This window comes from Sminthopsis crassicaudata, chromosome 4 (assembly GCF_048593235.1).
Source record: "Sminthopsis crassicaudata isolate SCR6 chromosome 4, ASM4859323v1, whole genome shotgun sequence".
In the NCBI taxonomy this organism is placed as follows: domain Eukaryota; kingdom Metazoa; phylum Chordata; class Mammalia; order Dasyuromorphia; family Dasyuridae; genus Sminthopsis; species Sminthopsis crassicaudata.
The window spans coordinates 445,363,761-445,374,109 of NC_133620.1; the positions used below are offsets into that span (position 1 = coordinate 445,363,761).

The 10,349-nt window shown below is 44.9% G+C and overlaps 1 protein-coding gene across 22 annotated transcripts in view; it reads left to right on the plus strand.

Moving 5' to 3' along the window:
• Nucleotides 1-5,971, plus strand: part of RFFL (ring finger and FYVE like domain containing E3 ubiquitin protein ligase) — a 68,256-nt gene extending 62,285 nt beyond the window's left edge. For 16 of the 22 annotated variants that reach the window (XM_074263585.1, XM_074263579.1, XM_074263581.1 and 13 more), the window contains 4 exons: nucleotides 1,022-1,105; nucleotides 1,643-1,853; nucleotides 2,357-2,380; nucleotides 5,478-5,971. In XM_074263585.1, the coding sequence (XP_074119686.1) occupies nucleotides 1,022-1,105; nucleotides 1,643-1,853; nucleotides 2,357-2,380; nucleotides 5,478-5,659 (501 nt within the window). In that variant the 3' untranslated portion in view covers nucleotides 5,660-5,971. Of the gene's footprint in view, nucleotides 1-1,021; nucleotides 1,106-1,642; nucleotides 1,872-2,356; nucleotides 2,381-5,477 lie in introns of all 22 variants that reach the window. The other 6 variants (XM_074263567.1, XM_074263566.1, XM_074263586.1 and 3 more) reach the window with 1 other exon arrangement.
• The last annotated feature ends 4,378 nt before the right edge of the window (nucleotides 5,972-10,349 follow it).

The window sequence follows — 10,349 nt, forward strand, 5'->3', positions numbered from 1 at the left end:
TCAAGTCTAGAGAGATGTTACTCCCATTGTACTCTGCTGCTGAGACCAAATAAGTACATCACACAGTTTTGAGTAGCCCATTTAAAAGGGAATATTGGTAAATAAGAGTGCATCCAGGGTGGCCTAGAAAAGAATGGTCAGGGGCCTGGAAACCATATTCAGTGAGGTATCATTAAAGGCATAGTTTGGAAAAGAGGCGGCTTTCTAGGGATGTGATAGTTGTTTTCACATATTTGAGTGTTGATATTACTAACAGCTGACTTTTCTTTGTATGCATTTCTGGTTGATCCTCACAACATTTCTTGGTAGATTTGCTCAGTGAACCTCCAGAAGGCAGAGCAAGAATCAGTAAGGTGGGCATTATGGAGTAAATACATTTTGGCTAGATACGATGAACAACTTGCTGACAGTTTGAGCAGTCTTAACATTGGAATGGGCTTGCCTGGTCAAGTCTTTTTAAGTCTTCAGAAGTAGGAGATGAGATTCTAGAGATGCTGGAGAAGGGAGAGATGTTCTGGAGTAGGTGATCTCCAAGGCCCTTCCCACTCAAAAAATGTTATAATTCCATCTACATTCTCCCGTCCAAGTAGTTGGCATGTGGTGGATATTTAATAAGTGATACAAATAAATAAATGAGATTGCAAAACAAACTGGGCTCAGTAACCCATGTTTCCTGCATCTTTTCATTCTCAGTCTCAATGGTGCCCACCAAGATTAATGAATCACAGTTAATAGGAGTTGTTATCCATAAGCCAGGAGCTGTGGAGTTATTTTGAATGGCTTTTATTTGTCTATTTTCACAGCACCTACCTCCTGGAAAGGTAGTACTCAGCAAGATCACATTTGGGACCATTATTTTTGGGTGATTTTCACTCTTGTTGACAGATTTCTGGGTAGAGCTTGAGTTCATTGTCAGGTCTGGAGTATAGTAAAAAAGGGCTGGTGCTACAGAATCCCAGCTGTTACCCAAGATTCCTCTGAGACTTCCCTCCAGCTGTGACCATATCTTTATTTCTTACAGGCTAATGGCCATGTGCCCCAGGACCAAGAAGAAGTGACATGTGGAGAGAATGTAGCAAGTGCTCCTCTGGAGGATGAAACACAGGTGAGGCAGCTCAGATGTGAGTTGGAGGCTAAAAGATGGTAGGCAGGAAAATCAGTCTTTGGGGGTGTCCCCTGGGAGAAATCCCATTCCTGTTGTGGAAATTACGTCCATCCCATCTAGAATCTTGAAACAGCTACAGCTCTCGGCGGGGGCTCAGCTCCCTGAAGAACCCAGGGGAATGTCTATCTGAGGCTCCATTATGGTCACCCTGGCACCTCTTGCTAGGGGCGGGAACACAATGCCATGTAACTAAGTCTCCTTCCCCTTTCCAGCCAGTGCTGACGAGAACATCTAGGAGCTCTAGTCTCAGGTCTCCCAGCAAAGGCCGAGGACTGGGAAAGGCTTGTGAGAGTGGAGCACTGAATGCCAGGGACAGAGTTTAGCCTTGGCATCTAGTCTAGAACCCGGGGTCATGGCTCCAGAACTGTTTGGAAGTCAGGGGCCGGCGATCTAGGACCATCGCTGAGCAGAAGCGGGCAGTGAGGTGGGCTCTGGGCAGCGAGGCCACCATCATCGTTTGCCCTTTGTGCTTTGCAGTCCATCGACTCCGAGGACAACTTGGTGCCAGGGCGGAGGGCCTCCCTGTCTGACCTGGTGAATGTGGAGGACATTGAGGCCCTCACTGTGCGGCAGCTCAAGGAGATCTTGGCCCGGAACTTTGTGAACTACAAAGGCTGCTGCGAGAAGTGGGAGCTGATGGAGCGGGTGACCCGGCTGTACAGGGAGCAGAAGGACCTCCAGCATTTGGGTAACGGGCAGCTTTGGGGCGCACACTATTCTTAGATGCTTGTCCTTCTGCCTTGATCTGTGTTCTTTTGAACTTGAGAAATTTCTTACACTTTTGAAGTGGAAAGAGAAAAAAAAATGCTGTTTCCCCAGAGAGAGCTCCCTACACTGGGGGTACTCCTAGAATGCTCCTACTCCACATATAGGATCTCTCCAACAATCTGGTTGTGTTAATGATGGCAGCCATGGCGCTCCTGGTTTTTTTTTTTTCCCCCCAGACCTGTTCCAGTACACACACGCTATTCCTATTTGGTTCAGGCAATGTGCAACAAAAGCCAAAGGGACCCAGAGTTCTCCTCCTGTGTTTTAGACAAGGTGGGATGGGCAGACTCCTGTCAGTGACTGGCACCCAGGGTTTGCCTCTAAGGAAGGAAGTCAGAAGTCAGTTTGGGGAGAGGGAGGAGGGGCTTTTCTCTTGTCTACCATGTCACCAAATAACATCTTTCTTTTTTGTTGTTGTTGCAGTATCTGGCACTGCAGATCAAAATGGTATGTTCTATTTATTTATTTACTTTTTAAGAATTGGCTTAATATTTTTCCTTCTTTTGTTCTTCCTTCCTTCCTCTTTTTGATTTCTGTTAACCGTCTAAGAGGTTTGAGCATCTATGTAACACAAAGAACTGTATGGAAAATTTAGAGATAACTAGGGCTTGTCAGCATCTTTTTGACATCCTCCTAACTCTTCCCCTAATGATGGAAGAACTGCAGTCGACCCTTGAGCAAGCTCATTTGCAAGTCTTTGTGTTGCCAGAGTTCAGAAGCTGAAGCTCATAAAATATTGAACAAAGCTAGTGGTGACTTACATCACACTTACCCTGTTTTTCATCTTCTTGGCACTGAGGTGTTTCCGCCTCCCCCACCTTTCCCTGTGGTTGTGGACTGTGTGGGGCCGCCTTTGAGACAGCTCTTAGGCCCCCTCCCTTCCAGCAGCTGGAGTGGCCTGTTGTGCTGTCCACATGGAAGGCCCTGAGCTGTTAGAGCAGACTCAAAGGAGAGGCACACAGGAAGAGCAGAGCACATCTCGGCCTCCCCAAACAGACCGGGGCTCTCGCCTTCCCTGTCTGCTGCCTTCTGAGCCCCAATTTCTCTTGCTGGACTGCTAAGAAGGATCTACTAGTTTGGAAAAGATCCCCATTTTGAGGCAACCTTTTTTCTTGGTCAACCAAGATAAGAGGAGAAATTATTGAAATTCCTTCCTCCCTTTGGCTGCCAAGTAGAGTCCCCAAAAGCATTTCTTTGATGTTTTTGCCTCTTCCCATTGGCCATGTCCAGAGGAGGAGGAGGAAAGGGGGAAGCAGAAGTAGCTCCGGGGCAAAGATGGGTAATGGTTAGTCTGCCAGAGGCCTGAGCAGGCCCTGTGTGTGGTGGAGTACAGGTTCAGTGAGCACTCTCCCTGATAAAGTTACTCGATAGGTTCTTCTTTCTGGCTTTGGCTGGGCTGAGACAGCTCCTCCAGGAATTGAGGCCCTAGATCTAGAACTGGGAGGAAAATCACCCTTCATGGTTCAGTGGCTGAAACCGAAGCCCTGAGGGGTTGCTCCAGGCTGTGTCTGTTACCCAGGCAGTCTATGATGGACTGGAGTTTGAACCAAGACTGTCTGCCTCCAGGTCCCATGTTCTTCCCACTGTACCACATTGTGCCCATCAGGAACATGACTGTCCAAATGTCTCTTAATTTCTCTTAATGCTGCCTAACACTGCTCTAGGGGCCTCAACTGCCATCAGTTTAAAACACGATGTCCCTTTCCAGTTCCTTGTCATTAGTCCAGGACTCCCCTCTCCTCCTGTGCATGTGCATGAGATCTCCCTCAGTACGGTGCACCAAGTGTTGGGGCACACTGTCTCCTCCTACCCTAGGAAGTCCAAGGTCAACTGGACCTAGCCAAGCACAGCCAGTACCACCTATTCATGGGCTTGTTTGCATTTTGCCAGAAAGATGGGAGCTGAGATTACTGTAGACAAGAGAAGGCAGCCACAGTTTATCTTCCATTCAATTGGTGAGACAGCCCCAAGAGTTGGGGAACTTTATAGACTTGTCATTTCATAAGAGGAGGAAGAGGAAGAGAAGAAGAAGGAAGAGGGGGGAAAAAGACTCAGAGAGCCTCCAGAATCACTCAAGGTTATGAAGTAAATTAATTGGCAGAACTAGTTCAGGCATTTAAGTCTTTTGATAGCCAGTCCACTCTAGCATCCTAAAGCAAATCTAACTCTTGGTGAGATCACCTGATTAAGGATGAAAACAATTAGACTGTGCTGTGGAAGGGGGAAGAATTGAAGCGGAATGATTACATAAAGCTAAAAGCTAAAACTTGCAAAAGAATTTCCTACTCACAAATTTTCTACCTATCAAGCTTAAAAAGTTGGAATCTCTTTCCTTGAACAAAAATGTAAATGGACTCTCTTGCCACATCTTGTAAAAATTGCTTCTCTTCTTCAACTTGCCCACTCTTTTGGAAAGAAGGGGAGAATAATTACTGCCATTCTGAGTCAGAGTGGTAATGATCTATCGGTGCTCATGGTGGTGGCCCTCAAGGGATGTTTGGTTGGAAAGCCTGTGGCTTTCTGGGACATTATTCTCAAGAGAGTGGGGTCCGAAGCCTTCTGATGCCAGAGCTAGGAGATGCTCCCTCTCCCCCTCCCTCGTCAGCTCTGCCAGTGGCTTTCTGAATGAGTCACTACTGCGCCTCAGCTTCAGCTTGTGCTAGGTCACAGGTTTTTAACCTAGGATTTGTGGACAGATTATTTTGGGGGGATAGATTATTTAGTCTGTGAATTTAAAAAGGAAAAAAAATACTTCCTTTACACTAATCTTTGGTTTCCTTTCTAATCCTATATATTTGGTGCATTTAAAAACATTCTGAGGAGTCCGAAGGCTTCCCCCACATCACCAGCGGTCCCAAAGAGAGTCAATCAGTCTGTCTCTGTCTCTCTGTCTCTGTCTCTCTCTGTCTCTCTCTGTCTCTCTCTGTCTCTCTCTCTCTCTGTCTCTGTCTCTCTCTCTCTCTCTGTCTCTCTCTCTCTCTCTGTCTCTGTCTCTGTCTCTCTCTGTCTCTCTCTCTCTCTGTCTCTGTCTCTCTGTCTCTCTCTTTCTCTCTCTGTGTCTCTCTCTCTCTCTCTCTGTCTCTCAACATTTAGAGTTGAGTGACTTGTCTCCTAGAGTCACACAGCTAGTAAATGTCAAGTGTCTGAGTCTGGATTTGAACTCAGGGTCTCATAACTCCAGGACCAATGCTCTATCCACTCTCTACCAAATAGTCTTTTAACCTGCCAACCTGCCTTAACCAACCTACTCTACTTCTTCCTGAACCTATTTATATTTCCAAGTGGTACCTAATTTAGGGGTAAACATCCCATTGTCCCCAAACTAGTTTTCAGATTTCAAGGGGCTCCTTTAACTGAATCTAAGATTGGGGTTCAGTGATGAGGCTGTCAGAGGAGAACCCAGAAATGATCCGAGCTGGCTGGGCTGGTTGGGAGAGGTGCCCCTTCTGAAAGGAGCCGGGTTTGTAGCCAAGTTTGGGGCTCAGGGCCTTTGGCTCCCACAGCCTCCTTGACCTCTCGCCTTCTTTTTTTTGTGTGTGTACAGGGGAGCCAGCGCCATCTAGTGCAGAGGAAAATCTATGTAAGATCTGCATGGACTCCCCTATCGACTGTGTCCTGTTGGAGTGTGGTCACATGGTCACCTGTACCAAATGTGGGAAACGGATGAACGAGTGCCCCATCTGCCGCCAGTATGTGATCCGGGCTGTGCATGTCTTCAGATCCTGATGGCTGGAACCATGCCCCTCCATGCCTTCTGGGGCAGAGCAGTTCATTTGTGGTTTGACTGAGAATTTTGCAAAGTATCATCCTAAGGTAGTGGCCAGCAAGGACAGGAAGAAACCCTGGGAGCTTCCTGTTTGTCTGGCCATTTGTGCCCTTTTCACCACATTTTCAATCTCAGTGTTGGGATCTGATAGGGCTCCCTAGCCAATGGGGATTTATTAGCCCTGCTTGGGGCAGAAATCAAATGGGCTCAGTCCCTGTTTCATACGATCAATTGGTGACAATAAATTTGTGATGAACACAAACTTCCCAGCACTCAGACCATGTTGGAGTACTTTTTCCTCCCTTCAGTACAAATAGTTTTTAAGGATTTTTTTTCTTGCAGAATTATCCCTCATTATCGTAATTCATCCTTCTGTGGAGACAACTCAGTGCTGGCTTTTTAATCATTCAGAAATGTTGGGGGGTTTTCCTATTGTACACATGGCTGTATTTTTTTTTTTTTGGGTTTAATTCAGTCACTGCTAATTTCTCTCCTCATGTCTTCCTTTGGCTTTTTCAGCTCAGAAGCATGACTGTCCTCAAGAGCGAGTAACTGGCTATAAGTGCTGTCACTAAAACTAAAAGGACGGTGTGCTTTTATTAGACATAAGCCATGATATCTTTTCCTGTCCCTTCTGTCATGTTGTGAGGAGGCAGGAGAAGCTCTGGGACCATGGGATCCAACTGTCCCCATGGATTTTGACTAACTCCTGTTTTGTTTTGTGCTCCCTGTTTAGTGCCTTAGACTGACAAGAAAACAAAATTTTTATGCCAGTGAGTCTTTTGCTCATTGAAAATGAATCTTTGAAATGTTAAGAAGTCTCAACATAAGAGTTAATTACCTGAGTTCATGATGGGAAGGTATTTGTGTCTATAAAGACTTGCGATGACTTGTTGAGACTGCTTGATGAAGTAGCATCACTCCCAAGATGGGACTTCTCATTGTGAGGACTTTTTTACCTTGGAAGCCAAAAAAAGTTTGGCTTGCACATGAAAGAGAAATTCTAAGTCCCAGAGAGAGGGGAAACTTGAAAGGCGGACTTAAATTTGCCTTGGCCATCTCTTCAGGTGTTTGGTGGTTTACCTCTGTCCATTCATTGACCTTTGATCCCCTTGATTGAAAGGAATGCCTCCTGCTTGTTCTCTGAGCTTGGTCTGCTTGGTTCTCTTGTTTTCTGGTGCCTTCAGTAGTCTCTGGGACTCAGGTAAAGGTTCTTTCTCAGCTTTCCTCCACCTGAGTATACTCAGTAGGACCATTAGCACAAGATCCTGGACATGGCTTCTTTCCACTATGGACAGGTGACAGGAAAGCCTTAAAACTCCCAAGTGTCTTGGGGAAACTCCTGATTCCTATTTCTTTTCTTCTGTTGTTTCCGTTCAGTATTGGCAGAAAGTCTGGACTGCTCTTTCTTGGCAGTTCATTTTCAAATCTGTCCAGTGGCTGATGGAGGAACAGCAGCGCAGTGAGCAGGCTCAGTGTTGGCGGAGAAAGCCATACTAGGGACTGTATTCTTTGGGGTTGGGCTAATGTAGAAAGCTCCTTGCTATCGCAGCAAAGCACAAAGCAAACCAGGTGCCTAGCCACTTAGCAACTATGCAAAATGTAGCCACCTAGATCCTTAGCAGACCCCACTGTGCAGCCTTGATCCCTTTAATCATAAAGGGTGAATACTATTTTGGAAAATGAGGTAAAATTGCTCTCTCCTAAGGAGAATGATAATATTGGTACAGATTTTGTAATGATTTCCTTTCCTCTAACTCCTTTTGGAAAGAAGAGACAATTTCAGGAAGGAACTGTTGGCTTAAGTACTCATTTATTTGGACATTAGATCACGTCTTGGGGATCCCATTCAAGAAGATTCATCCTTTTCAAACCTGAAGATTTCAGTGTCTTTCACTGCTTATAGCATTTCTGAAAAGGGCTGTTCAGTTGTCAAGTGATTCCACTATGAAATCAGTCAGTATGTTTGCAAATCAATCATCATTTGGAAATAAGCTCGGAGCAGGAATAGGTCCTCTTCCCGTTTATTGTGCTTTCTTTCTCTTCTGATGTTGGGAACAGTGTTCTGGCTTTGGGGCTTAGGAGGCTTTCCACATGTTGAAAGTGGCCCTACCCCTGGATGAACTGAGATGGGGGCAGGCCTGCATAACCAGTTCCCCACTTGGTCATGAAGCAGAGCCCTACCAATTTTCAGTCTGATTCCTATCTGACAACTAAAAGTGAATTAAGTTTGTTTCTCCGGAGGTTTCCCCGATTCCTGATTTGCAGCTTTATTTGAGAAGAATGTGATAACTTTAGCTTCATTTTCTTGGTGGGTGATTTTTCCATCCAGGGAAATCTCTAATCTTGTGCTAATTTTCTATTTTTACAGAATTGGGGGGGGGGTGAGTCTATGACCATGTATGTCACATTAGTGAGAAATTTGTTTTTATTCCTGAATTACCTCTGCTTCCCTCCCCATATCTTGGAGTACTTAACTTGCACTGCAATGGCTAATTACCCTTCCAACATTGAGATTTCTGATTAATTGAGACTTCTAGAAAACTGTCTGGTTCACAGTCTAGTGGTATAGATAGATCCAAACTAAGAAAAAAGCTGTTAATGAGTGCTTCATGTACATTGTGTAAATTTAAGTCTTTTGAAAGTTTCTGAGCTGCTTTGAAGTAGCTGAAACTGAGATTTTCTCTGACTTCTAGTGGGTGTTAAAGCAAGCCCAAATGTGTATTATTATTTTTTTTTGTTACAGAGTTGTGCTTTATAATTTTGTAATAAATAAAATATGACTGAAGAAACCTGTCTTGATATCTGGTGTGACATTGTTCAGTTTATCCGGTGGCACAGGCCACTTATGCATGAGAACCTGGGAACTGGGATTATAGTCACTTCAATTAACATTAAGCTTTTGTGTGCAAGGCTTTGTATTCTGTACTTTGTACATTAGACGTTATAAATTAGTCTTAAGTGGTTGATGATTTCTTATCCTTCAGTCTTGCTTCCAATGAATGTTTGTAAATCAAAAGTGCATTGGGCTTGCTGTTCACTTTCAAAGAAATCCTAGCAGCTCTACAAATGGCCCAACCCAGAGGTTAATTATGAGTTGAATGACTTCTAAGGGGTTTGGAACTTGAATAGAAAGAAAAACATTTTTTTTTTTTAAATTTCTATGTAATGTTTCATGTATTTTTAAAACATTCTGAGAAGAGATTTCTAGGTTTTACCAGACTGACTGCTACATGGGAACTGAGGCTCAGGCTAGCACTAGCTTGGTGGGGAGGAGGAAGGGCACATTCAGCCCTCCAGATGGTTTGAAAAGTCTCACTGGGGCAGAGGTGTTGGGCATCTTTAGGCATGAGGGGAAACCCTGAGGAGGAGAATGTCACGAAATACAGGGAACGTGGGTAGAGGGTGTGACTGACAAGGATGCTTCCAGGGGTGTGAAGGGCGGCTGCTTCTGTACAGTAGCAGTATGGACGAGTGGGAAGGGCGCTGGATTTATGGAGCCATAAGACCAGAGTCTAGACTCTCGAGAGTGAGTCATCTCATTCCTCTAGTTCTTGGCTTGTTTTCTTTAAAGTACTTCCATTCTCCCCATTTGGCCTTTTATTTGGCCGACAGTAGTGGTCTGCCTTTCATGTGACAGATGAGGAGACTAAGGCAAACGGGTCCAGGGTCACAACAGCAGCTGTAAGCATCTCAGGCCAGATTTGAACTCAGGAAGACTCATCTTCTTGATTTGGCCTGGTGCACCGTGATGCTACCCAGATGATTAATTACAAACCAACAGGTGGGGATAGCTCACACTGTATGTGCAATGGCCCCATGAGGTTTCCAAAGTAGATTTCTCCTCTTGGTGTTACTGTCATTCATTATTCCCCTTTTCTAGATGAAATAATTCAGTAAGGCCCAGAGATATTAAGAGCATCACAGAACACAAAGTTGCAGATTGAAGCCAGAATTCCAATTTTAGATGCCGTTTTCATGTTGCTTCTATAAATGTGACCTGTTGCTCCAAAATGTCCTAAAGCTGAGGTGTTAGGAGCTAAGCGGGATCATGGGAGGAGTGGAAGGCAGATTAGGAAAGCATCCCATTCACTTAGTCTGCCATTAGTGACCCTGACGTCATTCATGAAATAATCTAGGAATTCTCCCACAGGGAGCGGCACACGAATCCTAAGAAGAATCTGCCTGGATGATTTGGGTAAAATGTCCTATGTTTCCTGGGAGGAAAAGTGGCATATGGCTCCCAGGCCGACTTCTCCCATGGCATCGATGTAGGATGTTTCAGGCTGGTGTAGAGGGAGAGTTGAATCTAAACTCTTACCCAAGCTGTAGCCTTCATTATCATGGGCAGCTTATATCATATCTTGTGATGGACTGTAAAATTGTGGGGGGGATTGGGCTTAGTTCTTGTCTTCCAGCTCAGTTGATCCTATGGTACCTAGGTATTTGGGGGCACAGAATGGAAGATTGGCTCAGCTTCATTAGGAGAGTTTGGCCTGTTTCAGCCAGAAACTAATTTTTTTTTTTTTTTCCTGACCCAATTGGGGTTAAGTAACTTGCCCAGGATCACACAGCTAGGAAGTGTTAAGTGTCTGAAGCCAGATTTGAACTCAGGTCCTCCCAACTTAAGGGCCGGAGCTCTATCTACTG